Source organism: Phaenicophaeus curvirostris, chromosome 2 (genome assembly GCF_032191515.1).
Source record: "Phaenicophaeus curvirostris isolate KB17595 chromosome 2, BPBGC_Pcur_1.0, whole genome shotgun sequence".
NCBI classification, from domain to species: domain Eukaryota; kingdom Metazoa; phylum Chordata; class Aves; order Cuculiformes; family Cuculidae; genus Phaenicophaeus; species Phaenicophaeus curvirostris.
In genome coordinates this window covers 110,483,371-110,503,226 of record NC_091393.1, presented here as the reverse complement: position 1 = coordinate 110,503,226, position 19,856 = coordinate 110,483,371, and the positions used below count along the sequence as shown (strand labels likewise).

The 19,856-nt window shown below is 40.6% G+C and overlaps 1 protein-coding gene across 3 annotated transcripts in view; it reads right to left on the bottom strand.

Annotated features, from left to right (window-relative positions):
- The window catches only part of CLIP4 (CAP-Gly domain containing linker protein family member 4), a 35,765-nt gene extending 16,156 nt beyond the window's left edge, over positions 1–19,609 (bottom strand). Inside the window, exons 1-11 of one of the 3 annotated variants that reach the window (XM_069850444.1) lie at positions 19,577–19,609; positions 19,134–19,239; positions 17,935–17,995; positions 17,233–17,379; positions 14,257–14,396; positions 13,262–13,355; positions 12,281–12,442; positions 9,137–9,255; positions 6,549–6,785; positions 2,353–2,488; positions 1,512–1,652 (exon numbers count right to left, since the gene is read on the bottom strand). In XM_069850444.1, coding sequence (XP_069706545.1) covers positions 1,512–1,652; positions 2,353–2,488; positions 6,549–6,785; positions 9,137–9,255; positions 12,281–12,442; positions 13,262–13,355; positions 14,257–14,396; positions 17,233–17,365 — 1,162 coding nt within the window. In that variant the 5' untranslated portion in view covers positions 17,366–17,379; positions 17,935–17,995; positions 19,134–19,239; positions 19,577–19,609. Of the gene's footprint in view, positions 1–1,511; positions 1,653–2,352; positions 2,489–6,548; positions 6,786–9,136; positions 9,256–12,280; positions 12,443–13,261; positions 13,356–14,256; positions 14,397–17,232; positions 17,380–17,934; positions 17,996–18,704; positions 18,941–19,133; positions 19,240–19,576 lie in introns of those variants that run through there. The other 2 variants (XM_069850445.1, XM_069850446.1) reach the window with 2 other exon arrangements.
- Between the last annotated feature and the right edge of the window lie 247 nt (positions 19,610–19,856).

Genomic DNA, 19,856 nt, shown 5'->3' with positions numbered 1-19,856 from the left:
TATTTATATCCCAATGACAAAAGAATATACTAATTAGTGCATGGCAAATATTTTGAATTTCCAAGTAGATCTAATAGATTATCCAGGAAGTATTGATATCCATTTACCAAGTCATGTCATTATTGAATGTACTCATCAAGTAGTAAAAACATTGTTAGCAAAACAGAAAAGGGGGGAATCAGGAGAGACACTGTAAAACAGATTGATAAAGGTGCGATATGTAATAAATTTTTTGCGATTAGCAGGAGATGATCAAATTGTGTCGAAGTTGAAGCATATACAAACCATGTCATCAAAATTAGAGCAAATATAAGACAATGTGAAAGTGCTATTGAAAAACAGTTATTATGGACAATGGACAGGTCTGTATAAGCTACTAACATGGAGACGAGGTTAGGCTTGTGTTTTAACAGATACAGGACCACTTTGGGCACCTGCGAGGTGGATCAGGCCCGCATTGCTGTGTGACAACTGTTGAGCCCCAAACACGAAAGCAGTCGACAAGAATGAGGAGAACTTAACATTATGGATGCTCTTAATCTTATAGGTGGTAGTTAAAGGATATCCTTGGGTGATCGATTCTCGAAAGAATGGGTGGATAACAAGATGGGTATGAGAACTGTTGGTCAAAAGAATGTTGTAAAAATGATTGTGTATGTTTTGGTGTTCTTTATTGTTTACTACTCTTTTTGCCATGCTTATTACAATGCCTGCAAGGACTAATGGCGCGTTCTATAAAGAAGATTCTTGTTGTGCAACAGGAAGGGGGAGATGTAGGACAGGATTTGGCTAGCTTCAGGAAGACCCCCAGCAGGGACCAGTTGATAAAGGAGGATGTGCTGGACGTGCTGGAACTTGTCGCAGCAGGCCTTGGGAAGAGCGAGATAAGGCTTTTGTTTAGAAGGAACAAAAGAGTACTGGCTACGTGAGGATGAGCACAGGTGTCTGTGGTTGCGAGACAGTTACCTTGATAAGAGGAACTATTGTTGTTGCTGAAGGAAGTAAATGTTTGAAAAAGGCTTCTTTGTATTAACCAATCTGTGATCACCTAGTTTGGTGTGGGGACCAATCAGTTTGAAACACGCTTCTTGTAACTAGTATAAATATGTCTTAAGAACACAATAAAATTGACACTTTTTGCTTGTATCAAGTATTGTCCCGTCTCTCAATCGCGGCATGGAATCACCTTAAGTTTTGACATTTAACTGATATCACGGCCCATCAGCAATTAACTGTAAAGACTCGAAAATCAATGTGGTGGTGAGCTACCTTTTTTTTGTGGAGTATATACAGACTAGAACCTCTCATAGTACATCAGATCACTGTAATCACTAAGCAAGAACACTCAATGTTCTTCAATACCAGCTGAAAGGCTAATGAACTTCTAGTAACGAGAATACATGCGTAAAATATCTTACAAACTCCTCATCTCATGGGATGTTCACAACTGGTGCTCATTCGTGAAGATTAGTAACTTTCTATTCTGTCTCTACATACAAGACAATACTCACCAGAATTCACCTTGGAAGTGACATGTGTCATATCTATCTTCTTGGATTTGACCAAAGGTGAAGATCGCATGGAAGAACTTCGTACAGAGCTTTTCTTGTGATTAGAAGCCTTGCTTATTTTAGAAAGAGGTGCAAAGATACCTGGGGAGAAGTTATACATGTCAAAGAAGAACCAGGTGTGATACTAACGTAACAAAACTTTCTGCTACTACCACTTACATCTATTAAACAAGGCATTTCCAGCCAGGACCATGGCCTGCTGTGCTGTCGCAGCACTTGCAGGGGAGGAAGGGCTGACTTAAACGAACAGGGACACCAAAAGGCTTATCAAGCACCCTGAAGAAAGCAATTAAGGAACTCACTGAAATGATCAGTTAGGATCTCCTTTTTGTCCTAATAGAATGGCCAGTCTGTTACAAGACTTCATATATCATGAATGTCCATGAAACACCAATCAAAAGAGTCATAAATCTCTTAAATCTCTTACAAGAGCATGAATCTCTTAAAAAGGAAGACAAGGCAGGTAAAGAAACATGGCCATTATTGTCATAACACGAACAGCTTCAGCAATACAGGGAGAAGAACAGGAAAGACCATTATTATCTCCCACTTCCAAGGACATAACCAGTAATTGAGACTGGTTGGTTATTTCAGTGGTTTTACAAATAGCTGCAGCTGAAGGACTGGAAACTGTTAAGAGAACCAATAGAACAAATAAAGAAAGCACTACAAAGAAAAGCAGGAGAATTTGCTGTTGCTATTTATTCTCCCAAAATGTTCAAAATCTGTTCATATTAAAATTTAGGTTTTAAAAAATGTAGGAAAAAAACAAAGCTCATACCATGTTTCGGTGCACACTTGAAGTACTGGACTCTCCCAACACTTCCATTGTTCTTCCCTTCTGGTTCATCCAGCTCCACACCAGCCCACTGGCCACTGGCAAATTCCGTTGTGCCACAAAATCTTAATGTACCGATCTAAAGCATAAAGTATCACCACATGATGATTCTGTTAAACAATTATTGTCCACAAGAACAGTATAGTTTACTAAGGAGACAGCAAGTCACCGCTAAGAACAGAGAAATACAAACATAATGATCACTTTCTCTGAAGTGACAGGCGATAGGATGTAAGGAAATGGCCTCAAGTTGTGCCAAGGGAGATTCAGATCAGGCATCAGGAAGCTTTTCTCCACAGAAAGGGATCTCAGGCACTGGCAGAGGCTGCCCAAGGAGGAGAAGGAGTCACCATCCCTGGAAATGTTTAAAAGACAGGCAGACGAGGTGCTCAGGGATATGATTTGGAAGTGGACTGGTACGGCTGGACTCTACGATCTCAAAGGTCTTTTCCAACCAAACGATTCTATGAATCTGTGATCTCCCTCAACTGTTGACATTCCTATCTTTCAATGCCAGCCAACCCATCTCACAAAATCATTTAGTTTTTCTGCATCTATTTTGTACCAAACGAAAGCAGTGGTCAGTGACAGATCTCATAATGGCCAGAATTCAGCAGCAAGCACCACTGCACAGCACAGCCCCAGGTCACTGAGGTACCAGGGCACACACCTAACACAAAGCTTTACTTTCAGTGTCTCCCACAACAATAATTCCAGAATCATGGCTATATACCTTGCTGAACTGGAGATCCCATGGAAATACTGGCTAAAGCATTCTATAAATATATCTGTGTGTATAAATATATAAGTGTATATATCGATACATATATATATACTGCAATGGTTAAAGGGTAGACTTCAGTGCATGCTTTATTTTTTCTTTGGAAAAGATTCCCTAGTCTTATTCCCTGCTTATGATTAAACAAAATTTTAAAAGCAAGTAAATACTATAACCTTTTTCACTGTTCCAATATGCACTATATACACAGACTCTGAACAGAGAGGTGTCATGAGAATATCAAGACAGATCAGTACGGCTAGTGGACCTCGATCTCCAAAAATACACATTACAAGCTCACCCACTTGAACCAATGAGAGGAAGAATAACTAGAGATGAGTTTAGCACTGATTTAAATTCATCATTATATTTGATTTTTAAATTGGTTTTAGTAATAAAAACCTTTAATTTTTCAGTTGCTTGGTTTTCATTATCTCATGTGACTGTAATACCACTTGTTCATTTTTCACTCTGAATTCCCTGCCTATTTTGCCCTTAGAGAGTAAACAGAAAACATTTTTTCTCTAACATAAAGCTTTCCAGCTACTCTTTAATGTTCTGAAAAGGAATAAACGTGATCCAGAGCTTATTCTTACGTTACTTGGAAGATCTCCTTCACTCTTGGCTGTTACAGGCCGGTACATCACACTGACCTAGACACAGACTACTTGGCTACCCACCCAGAGATCCAATATAGCCCTGGAAAGCACAGCCAAGCAGCTTAACAGATTCCTCTGTTCTCTAGACACCAGCCAGAGGGTTATTACCAAGCAAAGGGAAAGGACCAGCAGGCATCAGACTGGGGGTGGAGATGGCAAAACGGAGGCTCCAGTTTTGCACGCACTCTAGGACTCCTGCAGGCAAGAAACAGAGGACACCATAGACATGACAAAGACAGCAGGAACAGAAGAGAAGAGTTCTCCCAGCTGCTGGTTTCCCTGCACTCATGTTTCACCACATGTCCACTCAATTCACAGTCTGGCACAGCAGGAGCCGGTGGCACTGGGGTACCCCAAATCACGCAAACATCCTGCCCTGTATAATAACCAGAGTGACAGGCACAGCAGGAACCAAGGGAGGAATCCATCTCCCCCCAGGACTGTACTGGGATTGGCCTCCAAGCTGCATTAGAGCAAATATGTCATGAGAGTGCACAAGCAGGAAAGAGATCAGAATCCATAAACATGGGTCAGAAAAACACTGCAGTTCCAGTGCCCTTGTCCCCCTTTCCATATTGCAGAAATGAGAACAGATGCAAAAGGAGATTAAGAACTGGGCACTGTTTTCACCATCCTGTTCTCCCTTTTTCTCCACCTTGCACACATTTATGGTTATGAAGGGAGAGGGGAAGATGAGGCTGAGATCACCTTCTCCATTCAGACAAATGGAGAAAGTGCGTAGGAAGTGATGTGGGAGTAGAACGGAACAGCTCCTCACGCACAAAGAGAGAGGGAGAGCAGAAAGCAGACGTGGAAAAAGATGACCAAAACCCACAATCACATTCCTCCATCCCACCTGCCACGTGGCAGCTTTGGATCCCTTAGGAAAAAAATGCTGGCTAGAAAGCCCTTCTGGCCTTTGGCAGCATGAAAACAGCCTTTGACATCTTAACCACCACTGCAATGATACACTCAAAAAAGCAATCAAGCCACTGGATGCAGGAACCTTTGTCTGTATGCAGCAGCACCTTACAGTACTCATGGGCCTTACATGGAGCAAAACACACACAAGAGGACCCATTTCTTGCTACATTACCTTGCAGCTACGTTCTTCCCCCTTGCTTTCCCTGTGCAATGGCCTTTTGTAAAAAAAACTTCAATGAACTTCTTGCTGTCTTTAAAGACTAAGGGGCTCTTGCACGGACTTCAGTTAAATCACAGAATCATAAAATGGTTTCAGCTGGAGAAGACCTTTAAGACCATTAAGTCCAACCATTGATCCCGCTCTGCTAAGTCCACCATAAGACTATGTCCCCAAGTACAGCATCTACTTTTAAACACCTCCAGGGATGGTGATTCAACCACCTCCCTGAGCATTCTCTTCCAATGCCTGACAACCCTTTCAGTAAAGAAATTCCTCCTACTATCCAACCTAAATCTGCCCTGGCACATCTTGAGGCCATTTCCACTTGTCCTGTCACTAGGTAGAAGAGATTAAACTCCACCTCGCTACAACCTTCTTTTAGGTAGTTATAGAGAGAGACAAGGTCTCCTCTCAGTCTCCTTTTCTCCAGACTATGCAGCCCTAGGTCCCTCAGCTGTTCCTCATAACACTTGTGCTTTAAACACTTCACCAGCTTTGTTCCCTCCTCTGGAGATGCTCCAGCCCCTCAATGTCCTTCTTGTAGCAAGGGGCCCAAAACTGAACACAGCATTCAAGGTGTGACCTCACCAGCATTGAATACAGGGCAAGGATCACTTCCCTGGTCCTGCTGGCCACACCTTCTGCACAGCTCATGCTTCCCTCACCGCCCTGACCCAATTTCAGGAATGCACCACACAAAAATACAGAACGGAAGTTGCTTTGCACTCTCACTGGGCTCACTTTCAAACACTTCAGTTATGATAATTACAAATCTGAAGTTATATGAGAGAAATTATTAAAGGCCAAGTTACTCAAATACAAAATTTTGCTCAAAGCTTTCAATATTTAAGAGAAAAATATTTGAAATCTTTAAAAGAGTTACAGCACTATGAAATCACTGCCCTTGCTATCAAAGCAAATAAAAGATATGACTATGAACTGCAATATCAATGTTAGAGCTTTCAAATACATTTTTAAAGCATGCCTAGCAAAGTAGCTGCTTAAAAGCTGTTCACACTAGAGCTGGAGGAGCATTACCTACGTTCTTATATATCCCCAGAACCACGTAATGTTGGCACAGCACTGCTTCAAAGATTTCAGCTGCATTGCACCAGTGAAACTGGGTTACTATAGGCTAAGCAGAATTCAAGTTTTCTTTTACTGCCTCCTGAAACCACCAGGGCAATTCAGAAACACACACTCATAACTGAAAGCTGGGCAACTCACAAAGCAATGTGCAAATCTTACTGTCATTCTGATGCGACACCAAAAATGTTATTAAAAGCTGAGCCATGCCAATGTGCAACAGGAGACTATTAAAACATTGTCTGCAGATACAAAACGCAGACTGCGCCTGTCAAAACGGCTTTCCATACCAGTGACTTTCTTTAATGCAGAACTATTCAGCTTATGACGTTCTGGAACCACATCGTTAGTGCCCTCCAGAGTTCATACCTTCCCTAAAGTGTTTTAGGCCCTCAAATCTGAGGTATGTCTCCAAACAGGTAAAAAAACTGACTGCCCAGAAATTATGAGTAGTACAAGCTGCTCATCATACCTTCTGTCCTGCAATAACAACACGATCTCCCAGCTTCAGGCCAAGCGACAGAAGCATGGCTTTGCCTGTGACATGGTCATAGTTTGAAATCATGGCTTTTGAGATGTCACAAGAGAGAGGCACTGCATCCAGCAAAATCTGTTTGATTTCTTTTGCGCTAGCTGCTGCATCTGCCATTTCCAGTGGCATGTCAACTGGATCAGGAACCACATCCGCTGGAATTTGCCCTTTGTCATTCTGTGGAAACAGAACATAACACAGGATTCAGTATTGTCACAAGACAGACCCGATCGGGCAACAACAGGGGCATTCATGAATTTTGTAATCCTCTTCATTAGATATTTTCCCTAGCATATAAACATCTATAAAGGGATCCACATTTTTCAAAGGAGGATGTCAAGACATCCTTAGATACACAAGCCAGCATTTACAGTGACATATTTTCAAAGGTGGTAAGTCACTGAAATTTTTAATCTCAAGAACCCTACTGGTACTCAGATCAGATGAAAAGCACACCTGTATCTAGCTGTGTGCCTGAGCAAGGATTCATAGAATCATAGAATAACTAGGCTGGAAGAGACCCACCGGATCATCAAGTCCAACCATTCCTATCAAACACTAAACCATGTTCCTTAGCACCTTGTCCACCCGTGCCTTAAACACCTCCAGGGAAGGTGAACCAACCACCTCCCTGGGCAGCTTGTTCCAGTGTTCAATGACCCTTTCTGTGAAAAATTCAGAAGAGTAGGCAAAAATTCTGGCCTGTAATACCAATACTTTAAAGCTAATACTTACCAAAGAATTTATCCCTATCCAGCGTATAGCTCACTCCTTGGTGAGGCTTACTCCAAATGTATGATAGAATTTAATATATGTTGCATGTAGAGAATACACAAAGTTGATGTCTCATAAATGCTTGAACAAAGCAGTTCAGGTTTCTTTAGGCACAGACGATACCATGAGAGATGAACTAAGGACAGAGACCTTCCCGAACACTCATTCCCAGAGAGCAGTGACTGCAATTCCCTGTATGTCCCATGGGACACCCGCACAAGGCCAGAGTTGTTGGAGCATCAGCTCAGCTGGAGCCAACTGTAACTCATGGCTAGTTGGCCAGACAGCAAGCATGCTGTGGGGCTGTCAGGCTGCTACAGAGCAAGTTCTACCTACACATTCATTCTTCAGCAAAGGCATAACCAACGTATTTCATGAAATCTGTGGAAACATAATTATTTCAGTCTTCCAAATTTATCTTAACTGGGCCCCTGAACTCAGAAATTACCAGAAGCTCTGAGAGAGATGACATAGAGCAAAACTGTATTTGCTTTGTTTCCTCAAAAAAAATGACTAAAAGCTCCCTACAAATCTCCCTGTCTCGGCCCTAGAAAACTACAATCCTTACTCAATATTTACACTCTGCTGTCCTCACGCAAGCAAACACTGTACACCATCTCTGCTCAGAACTGTATTGTGGGGTTGAAGAATCAAACACCTATCACTCCTTAAGAGTCAACAGTGATTCTGTAAGCACAAGGTCATTCAAGCCACAGCACATCAAAAATAGGATGTACCAGGGTTAAGGTTGCACAGAAGTTTGTTTTGAGTTCTTAGCCATCACATTAGTGAGTATTCCAGTCAGACCAGTCCTGCAATGCAGGCCAGGAGGTGCCCTGCAGACCTTTGTGTCCACACAAAGTAGAAGCAAGGCAAAGGGAAAGGGGCAAAAGTGGGCACAGCAGAATAAGATTGCTCTTCTCAGGGGCAGAGCCACTGTTAGCCAGCTCAAAATGCCCATGCAACTACAAAGCAGTGTTCCCTGCAACAAGAGGCTCTTAAATGCTGAAACATTACATCCACAGGGAATAACGAGATAAAGAAGAAAAACAACCTTTTCAAAGAGATCTAGATTGAATATCATGAACTGTATGAATAATGGTATTCCAGAAGATTTCACACCACCATTGCCATATAAAATGACTTGAGTACCCTTAAAGCAATTATAATTCCTCATTTAAAATGTGCATTTGAAAATGGAGATCTGAGATACTGCCTATGCTAAAAGGAAAAAGCTTCAACCCCCTCAAGGCCCCAAAAAAAAAACAAACAACCACAGAACACAATCAAAAAAATCCCCCCCAAACACACTCTAAACCCAAGATACATACAGCAGCATTTCACACTGTAACTAAGTCCTGTTATGTGGCTGGTAAGCAGAGTTTCAGCATTATCAGTTACTTATGCTAAGATCAAGCTCACTGCTAAGTACCACACTGCGCTTCTGGAGGGTACAGACTGCAGGTCTATATTTCTGAAAAGGCTCATCAACACAAGGACATCCGGTGCCAGACACAAAGGAGCATTAAATGGAGGTTCAAGCAACAAAAAAAACACCTTGGAAGCTATCAGAACCAGACTGATGTAATCCACAAACTTCAACACAGAGGTAATGCAAAGCACACAGAGTTATCAGTAGCTGTTCTGAAGCACCATAGCTCAACAGAACACATTTTCAGCAGATCAAAACCAGACTGTTCAATTTTCCAGGTACATTTTTCACGTTTGGATGAACTGACAACCTAACTCCTTACCCTAAAGGCAGGATTTGCTCCATGTTCCAGTAAGCACTTGACAGCTCCTGTACAAAGGTTAAATGCAGCGATGTGCAAAGCTGTTCCAAAATCAAAATCACTGCAGGTGGCATCCACATCTGCAATGAAACATCACATGTCAGCTATGCAAGTCTGTTACACGAATGTTGTGCCCTACAGACCCCTTGCGAGGACACTAATTTTTACAGTTTTAGTTAACATTTACACAAACACCATTATTTATGTACTACATGCACACGAGAAGCAATTCTACACAGAATATAAACCTTATCTGCCTCTGTTCATTCATACCATGAGCTAGTCTGGAAGATAAGCCTTTATTTTCATTCATTCTGTAATGCTACTATTGAACCACAATTTCGTTGCTATTCAGGACACCCAATCTACTGTGCTAAGATTAATGAGTTAGTAACTTTAGGTGTGCATGTAAATTAATGTTTCAGAAATATTTATATTGTATTGCTTCTAGGTGTCAAATACTCAAACAAGATTCACGTTTAATCAGTTGTCTTCCTTTGTGAGCAGGCAGTGGGGCAAGGGAAAACTGATTAAACCTCTGCTTTACATTGATTTAATTACTAATGGCCAGGAACGAGGCAAGAACTAGTGTTTTTTATCACTTCTTCATTTTCTAAGTATTGCGCTCTGAAGGGTCTTGCACTGATAGTCTGGAAAATGAAGCACTGCACTGAATACAGGAGATTTAGCACAATATATATTGCTGTCAGTTGTTCCCCATGTATCTTCCCATCTGCCATGAAGTTATTGCTGTTCGAGAAGACTGGAGTTTTGATGTTTATTTAGTGTTTGGCTCCTCTCCTAAGCCATAAAAGAGAGATGTCCACTTGGGTCAATTATGTATATGACTGTTAATTAAAATGCCAGCTGATTTAATACACTAACCAAAGGCCAACAAGTATTAGCAATAACAATAACATTCCAATTTGAAATACTGGGGGGGAACATAAAACTGTCCACCTCAGGCCTATACAGTCTCCTAGTGTCTTCCAGGATCAGCCTCTGTCCCAAAAAATACCATGCGGTAAACAACGTACCTCCTAACTGTATCAACATCCTTATATAGTTAATTAACATTTTGAGGCAAATAAAACATCAACATCCAGAGAACATGTGTATTTATAAATGTCTGCAAAAATATGTCAGCTTTATACATACTAATAGCTTGACACCAATTTTCATCAAGATCAAAGATAACAAATTCGAGATCAGATTTAAACAGTTTTACAATTGCAGGAATATGAATACACACTTAGCTAGGTTAAATTACTTGGCACATGCACGGAAAGAGACTGCATTGACATGACACAAACATAATGACAGCTACATATACAAAGGTACCTTTTAATACAGAATCTCAAAGACCACTGCCAGTTTAGAACTGAGTAAAACCTGTGTAGTTGTATACAACCATTCAAACTTCCATGTGCAGTAAGACTATCAAGTATTTTCTGCACATGCAGGAACCAACTTGCAGAACACCCATCAGAAATCAATATGCAGCAATGGTCTGTCCTTAGCAACCTACACAGGTTACAGTCACCACCAAAGAGCACCACACATTTCTAGTTCTTAAGCCTTTAACCATTTTTATATTTAAAACCTCTAAAAATCTAAGATCCAACTCGCCATCAATTCCGACACCTGAGGAGAAACTCTGTATAAAGAGTTTAACTGCAGAGCATAAGAAAGGAAAGATTTTATCAGTGAATCCAAAGGAGACCTCTGTGGTACTGCCCATCTCACAGCAGGTATCTCAGAGTTAGCATACCACCGCCTTGAAAAGCTATTTATACCTTAACAACCCTTTTCTCTCCAGTTCAGAATGGACCCACCCACAACACAGTTGCCTTTTACACACACCCTGCAAGCTGCCTGCTGACATAGTGAGCTACGATTATTCTGTTAATTCAGACCATCCATTTTTTTCATGTCACCAAGCAAATTATTTTACATATTTTCTGAGGTTAAAAATAATCACCTGCTTCTCCAAGAGCTGCCAACTGCCAAGGTGTTTAACTAGTGGTTTCCTTAGAAATCAGAGTGAATTCCCACCCTTCCTGTAGGCACCATACAGGAGATGAGAACACTAAACGTAAATGAGTCCTGGAAGATAAATGATCTGCTGATGTGAATTATGGAGACCAGACTATCAGAATGGGATGGGGACTTCACTACTGTGCAGTCTTTTGTTAGCAACCCACACACATTACCTCTCAAGCATGTCCTACTAGGAACAGCTCTGTTTATCAACTACCTCCATAATGATTCATGGCATGGCAAGCAAGCTTCATGTGCTCCTAACACCTACCAGTCTTTCAGAATCCTGAGACAGTGTCTGTAACTACAACTAGCTGAAAAAGGGCATTAATCATTTTGCAGTATGGCACAATCAGTAGGATATCCAGTAGAACAAGTTAACATTTGTACAGTTTTAGTATTAAAATTGCTTACTGGTTTTGATATCCTGACCAAATGAGGAACAAAATGGTGCAGGATCATTTCTGTATTTCCATTAGTACAAACAGGGCTCCAACTACCATTTTCTTCAGATCAGAATTCCAAAAGGCCTATGCCCAACACTAAGGCAAACTGTTCCTTACCCATAACCTTCTGGATAGCCACGAAGTGGGAAAAATGAGTGCGTCGAAGTTGCTTTAGTCACTAGTTTGCCACATACCGTTGCCAATCCCTACTTCTCCTTTACCCTTCTTCCAACATTTCAAACCTACTTCTCAGTTTTTAAGGAATCTTAAAATCCCTAAGAATTTGCCAGAATAGTTACATCCTAGGTTTTCCTGCATGCATTCTCTTAGCCTTCAACAAATGAGAATTATCCTGCTTGCTTTCTGTTCTATTGAATACTTCTCTATCATCCTATACAAAGCGCAAGTTCATCAACTTTGAAAACGAGCAATGAAATCTGTGCATTAACCACATAAAAATAGGTTAAAAGAAACATGAATCCACAAAGCTGACTGCAAGAATAAGAAATTAGAAAATATTTATCTATAATGGATAAACAAACCCCACTATTCACCAGACTACAGTCAAGAGAGTAACAAAACAGGGACAACTACGTGGAACAAAAGTGACAATGCCTACCTTTTGGTTTTGCATTTTTCAAAATGACACTGATAAGTTCTGGAACATCAAAGTAGGCAGCATAATGCAAGGCGTTCATATTGGTCCAGCGGCTGCGTAAACTGCTATCAGCACCCAAATCAATGAGCTGCACTGCAAATTTTACAGCAGTTTCAACATCACCTGCAAGGCAGATTTTGTGAAGTATGCATTAGAGATGTAATTTGGCCTCCAAAATACACGCATTCCTATGCATAACAAATGTACATTAAACCCTTAAAGCTCACAACAGAGTAATTGTATCTTTCTCTTTAGGAGGAGGATGCCCTTTTATCATAAAGAGATTAAATCTCTGCTGCAATATATAATAACACTACATGTTCATCTCTATTGCAGATAATGTCACCCATCAAAACCAAGGATTTTAGTCTCTGATAGAAGAACATTGCAGTGTATGTCAAAAGCTTTGCCACCACCAGGAAAGCTGACCTCTGCCAGACCTCACTTAGAAACTTAGATCATAATCAGAGGAGGACTGGGTCTAGGCCAACAAAAAAGCAGCAAAACACAGAAAAGCAGAGGTGTTCAGACAGAGTTAAAGATGCTCTTATTTTCAGTACTTATGAACACTATAATGTAAGCAAATTTTATTGTGTTCTTCTGACGTGAACAGGGTGGAAGAAAACAAAGAGCCAGTCACCTATACGTTCTAGTTTCAGCAACTGTTTGCAGTTTGTACCTCTGTCTGAAACAGCCTTTGCCACAGTAAACAGATGTTTATGCCAATACAACTCTTCACAGTCCCTGTACCACTAACTCAGCTTGCACCCAATCACGACAGCCACAACTGCGCTGCGGCTCTGCCTCTTCCTGTCTGATGCTACTGGAAGAGCCAAAACCAAGCACTAAAAAATCTACTGCAAGGAGAACTTCTCTAACAGTTTGTGAGATTAGCCTTTGCGATCAATGACTTTTTTACAGCTATAATGTTCCTTTACTCACCAATACCATGAGCTCCTGATTTGCAAGTGTAATGCAGGAGAGTCATATCAGTCAGTCCATCTCTGTCATTCACATTGCAGCCCCTTTTAATGATCTGAGAGACAAGGGGAAAACAGGCACGTTTCAGCTCTGGCACACCTGACATCAGCACCATTAAGTGCACTATTTTCAGAGATACTGACTTTGGGATTCACTTAAAGGGCTAATAACAAAGAAGCCTGCCAGAGCAGACTGTAACCACAGAACTGATCAACATGCACAAATGCACAAACATGCATTACAGGAACATCATTAACTTTCATCATTCACAGATTTTAAAGCTTCTTAATATTATTACTTATAACATACATTTCACTTCCTGAAAAGTAAACTGCTTAACTGAATGATAGGAAAATGACAACATTTATGAAGTCCCTCCTTGTTCTTTGATCTCTCAGCAATCCCCTCCTCCGTCCCAAAAGAAAGGCCCTGGTTATACTACAGTAGGAAAACTTTAACTGTACTTCCCCACCTGTCTAGAAAAGCCTATAACCTACTCAAAAAACAAGAAAGTAGGATGAAATTGCTAGAAGCCAGGTGCCTTCTGAAAGCAGCCAACTGCAGGCTGCAAAAAGTCACGATCCTAGCTCATTCTGTACCTTGGAAACATGGCCCTTAAGATCAGGCCTTACTGTAAGAGCTCTGATCCCAGATCAGAGCTTATGATTACTGCTAATCCAGGAACTGAAAAAACAAGGTGAGGGACCTCTAAACAACTACTTGGAGAGGAAACATTGTTTCCGCCATCTATCCAAAAGGTACTGAATTTTTATCTACCATGTTTCTTTTCCAAATGAAAGCCAACAACTTAGAAAACAAGGCACAGATCAGCAACTACTCACAAAAAGGCAGAAACTGCACCTGCATTTAGGATTAGTTCTGCTTCTGAATGAACTGAGTTTATTTGTTGCCACCATAGTCCTAAAAGCATTCAAGGATCTTCATCTATACCTCACCTCGTTCCCAATAATATCAATGTTCTGCTGGACCTGCGGAACCCATTGCCTTAAGATTGCAAACAATTCTGAAACCGATGTTTTGGGGTCGAAAAGTATTTCTTGGCATGCTGCATCATTGGGGTCGAAGAAGGAAAACTCTGTTAAGAAAAAGGAATCATTAGGCACAATTGTAAGTTCTAACATGCATCTAGTTTTGCAAACTTGAAGGCAAAGAACAGCAGAGTCACTTCACTGCTAAACACACTGGAACATCCCAGTGTTGAATTCATTTAGAAGCTTTCCTTTAACATCTGGTCTATTTTTCCTTTATTACCAACGTCTTGCTTACGCTTCTGAATCAACAACCAGTACAATGGTAGTACACAGTACACTGACTAAGTTTAGGGAAGGATGAACAGGGATGGGCATGGATTACACTAATGAGGGCTTAACTCTTCCTTTGAGCTTGCCAGAGACTGCTGGTTCCAAATTGTTCCCAAGCACAGGCAAGCCCGCTGATTCCTCAGGGATTAAATGCATACATGATTTCTCCACATGTTACAGAACTATGTCTCTTCCTTCTCCTTCCATCATAACTTACACAAGCCATACCAAAACACAAACACATGCACAAACCAGGAAGGCATTCTCTGGCCTCCATTGTTTTCAGATTTCATGAATGTACCAGCTGGTGGCAGCTGCAGCTGCAAACATCTCTAAAAAACTAAGCCACCAAGTGAAGATCAGAAAAAAGATATAGTTTTAGGATTTTAAGCCTTGTGCCATTTTTCAGGCAACCCAAAGTATAGATGTGAAAGCCTATTATTAAAGTATAATATTTCATGTTACTTACAGGTATATGAGTGTGCATGTATGTACACATACTGTGTTTTAAATCCAGGGAATTTCTTTCGGCTCTGTAAAATTGCATGAAAGAGTCCAGATAGCAATGACTATTAGGAGGGGGAATGGTAGCAGAACCTACTGTCATCAGTAGAAAAACACTGTGGAAAACACTGAAATTTTACCCCCACTGCAGCTACCAGGGAGCTGCCTTTTAAAAAGGCTTCAAATAAACCCAGTGCCAGGTTGCATCAATCACAGCTACAAGGCTCTCGGAGTAGATACACAAGTTAAGCAAAACAGAGCATCAGCCATCTGGGTGTGTGACACAGGACACACCACCTCTAGGTGAATCACCAGAGCCTCTCCTCAGAAAAAGAGCCTCTCCCAGACTGGATAAATAATAAAAGCACATGTGGAGCTCAATTCCTGGCTATCTAGAGCTCTCTGCATTGCCTTGATTCAACAAGGATGAAAGGTGAGGACAATGTCACTGATGTTTAATGTGAAGATATATTTGCACACAGCACATAAAATCACAAAACCCTCCTCTCCCAGCGCTATACAAAGTGTGCTGCTTACCTAAATCCCATGCCTTGACACAGATCTAATAATTCATCTACTAACATATCAAACCACAGCTGATCTCAGCCTGAAAGCTGTCAAATAGACAACTAGTCAGAAGATTAATGATCTTACACAACAATGTACCATTTTTACTCTACCGTGAAGCTTTCTGCCTTGAACCCAAACTAAATTATCTATCAGGAATCGGTTCTACCAGATTGTTATGATCAGCATGCCAGGGTAAAAACCTGAGAATGTATTAAGTGTTAATAACAACCATCATAACAGGTTAGTAAGTGATCCACTGTAGAGTGCAAACCAAAGAAACACTACAGAGAATGCATTAAAACAAAAAGTTCCACACAAGGACAGCAGAAACATCTAGATACTTCAAAACATTCCTTTCTACACCTCCATCTTTTTTTTCTTTAAGGAAAAATAAACATACTTAAGATAATGACCAAGAACCTTTGTTGTGGTTTTACCTGCTTTACCCAGATTCAGCAATATTACTGAATGTTTTTGTTCAGTGTGCAGGCACAGACCGAGTAGGACAGACAGCAGTGATACTGCAGTGTTATCAAAGACATTACAACACACAACGCTTAAAGAAGGATGAATGGGAAATTTTTCAAAGGGTTAAGAAAACAGGGTGTAAGAAACTACAGCAGTACTTAAAGTAGAAGAGGGCAGACAAGTTACAAGGACAGGGCTAAACCTGTAAAGACATGTACTGAAATATGTCACATGGAACTGCTACATTCCCAACTCATCAAATGGGCCACAAGAATGCTAAGTCTGTCAGAGACAGAACATTACATTACACACATTGATTTTTTCCAAATACAGTCAATTCTTGTAATCAATGCAGGGAACGGAGGTGGAGACAGTAATCTTTAAGGCATACAGATGCTATTAACACCTTCTGCAGTATTCAAAGGCATTATAAGTGTAGCTATCTACGAAGACACTTACCTACAGTGACATTTTAATATATTCTATATCATGTTTTAAATATAATTTAATATAATTATATACAATAAATAGAATTTAAACATGCTGAATGAATAATGTTGAAGACAATTCAACATTATTTTGAAAGCCGAACATCAATACTTGCTATAATTTTCTGTTAACTTTCATTTCAATCCTTACTACCTCAAACACCTACACTTACAGCAGAAATATCTCCCATGGTGTATTGTTTGCATACTGAATGCATGAGAAGTGTAACTAGAGGTTTTAAATGTAGTTAAGCATCTACATCACATTTAATTACTGTGATTTTACATCTTAACACAATTTCTAGTTCTACACTGAGATGTAAAAAAAACCTACAAACATCTGACCACACACAGAGAAGAAACAGTAAGATAATTTAAAACGTATGCAATAAGAAAAATACAAAAAGCATGGGTCTTCCTATTTCATTTCCTTTAAAAAATAATCGAGAATTCATTTCACAAGCAGTAAACTTGCTTTGGAAGGAAGGAATAAATTAAGAGTCAACAGCTTTTCTTAAAATCTCTTACTCAAATATCTTCTCTGGTGCTGACAAACTCATTTTCTGTTAAAGGTACATACCACAGTCAGAAGGCATCGGTGCTGCAGCAACAGAAAAAGTAACAGAACTTTCAGAGTTTGGGAACAAGAACCGCTCTCTTTCAATGAGGGAATCTCCTTCAAAGGAAGGTTCTGGGAGATCCTCTATGGTCATTTTCTAGAAAGCCACTGCAGGAGGAAAAAGTGCATCAATAACCGCATTAGAAATACGTTGAATCAGCCCTATCGTAGTAAGATATAATATGCAATGAGACTAAAATCCTCCCTTTTTGTAAACATGAAGTATCACTACCATGACATTCTTACAAACTTATAAATCTAGTTAGGAAGAGGCAGTGAGTACAGTGTCAAGGATATTCAACTTCTAGTTTTGACTTCACCACAAAAGTTGGACATTACTCATGGAAAAAAAAGCATTTCTCCCATTTTCCACTTGAGCCGTACTGAAAATAACAATGCTGTAATTATCAAGGATGTGGTGACAATGAATGGATTAGTAAGTTTCATAGCTCTATGAAAACATGAGGCATCAAGTACCATTCTGCACACTCCTTCCCTTCACCTTGAGCAAGGACCTTCTACAAGCTACAGCCTTCTCCTCTTAAAATTCTCAACACTTTAATCTTCCCACACAGACAATTTGTCACCCAGTGACTCACTCCTGGACTCACAATCAGCTCCTTTCCCAGCTCCTCCCCTCTATGTTTTAAGCAGTTTACTTACCACAGTGTTGTGACCCCGCCCTGATGTTGTTTCCAGCCAACTTCTCGGATCTCAGAGCAGCCTAGGAAAGAGAAGATAGATTACATTGCCGTACACAGCACTAGTGACGTTTTCCAACAAGCAGGTCAGGCTACCTCCTAGTTACGGTTCACTTGCTAAGATCAAAAGAGCACTGGTTAGCACTTTAAGCCTCCCTCTTGGGAAAATTCCATAACAAATAACAGAAAACATGAATTATTCTGAATAGGAGCAGGCATTACTGCTATCAGAGACAGCTTAGTTTCTTCCCACAGCATTATCAAATTGCTTTAGCTGAAGCGTTCTTAGATTCAAGAAGGCCAAAATATCACTAATTATTTCAATTACAATTTTCAGCAGGAAAAGTTAGAGTTGACATTTTGATGGCTTTATAGTCATCATAAACATGACAGCAATTACTTTCTTGTATGACAGAGTAGTAAGTCTCTTAAGCTGCAAATCACTAATTCAATCTCTTTGGTAAGGCAACAGTGAAATAGTTTTGCTACTACCTGATAATTGCTCAGAAGTTACAGCAAAAGAAACCAAAGCTACACTTTGTAAAACACGACTCCACAACAGTTCTTCACAGGTGGCATGACAGACACTCAGGAAACACGCAAAGGAAAAAGCAGCGTGCATAAGTACAGAAGAGATGAGGGCCAAAGGAATTAAAAGCTTTTTGCACAGCATTGCCAGCACAATAGTGAGGAAACAACAGAAACAATGGAAAGCAGCCAGACCTGACTGACCTGCTGGTAACAGGAAGATGTGAGATTTGTCAAGTACATTGACAAAAGCTGCTGGAAGTAGGAATCAGCAGAGACATTTGAAAATTAATACAAAGACTGTTGCTGCACACGGAAAAGCAGACTGAACAGACTGGAATCTCTGTGTTTGCAAGTATCCACGGCTTCTTTTACTCTGAGGGGGCAAAGGGGAGAATACAACCCATCACATGAGTGGAAAGAATTCAGTGCACAAACTACTAAAACACAGCAGACAGGCCAAACAGCTCGTGTTGCTGGGCAGGTGACATGAAGCCCCAAGCGCTACAATCATTAACACACCCGACACCATAAATGACTTCCCACGTTTGCCCCAACCAAAGCGTGCATGTCCTTGCACCGTGAGATATCCATTTGGGTCTAGGAACATATTACCATGTCGTGAAACAGTACCCATGCAATGTCACAGCAACAGCATGTTCTACACCCATGGCTGCCTCCAGAGATCGCAAGCTCGGGTGTCAGAACATCACAACCAGTCAATGCCACACACACGGACCTGGAAAGGCAAAACCAACACAAAAGGTTGAAAACTCTTATAAAGCAAAGGAAAAGACAAAATGGACTTGTCCTTGAAATAACTTCTGTTCTGAACAAACATGACTGACTGAGGTATTAGTAATATCCAACATATACAGATTCAGGCAGGAAGTCCTTGTGAAATGGCATGGAAGCTCCTCCAGAAGAGCACAGATTTCCCTGCATTAGCAGGATGAGTTCACACAAATAGCAGGAGATGGTTAGAGAAAGTCAATGAAAGGACAGATTTTCCTGTTCAAAGCACTGCCCAACTACCACTAAGTGTAGTTTAGTACAATAGAGAATACCGTACCTACTAAATGCGAGCCATATGTTCTTCTAACTGAACTCAGTCTGAAAACGAAAAATTGAAACACCATAGCAAAAAAACAAGGAGAACTGAAGAAGTCATCAGATGCACGTGCACTTACACTGGCAAGATTAAAGAGTAACTACAGGTTTCCCAGTATCAACACATTACAGAGAACCATATGGTACCTCAGCATATAGAAAAAAAAAACATTGTATAATCACAGAATCATGGAAGGGTCGGAAGGGACCCTAAAGCCCATCCAGTTCCATCCCCCAGCTATGGGC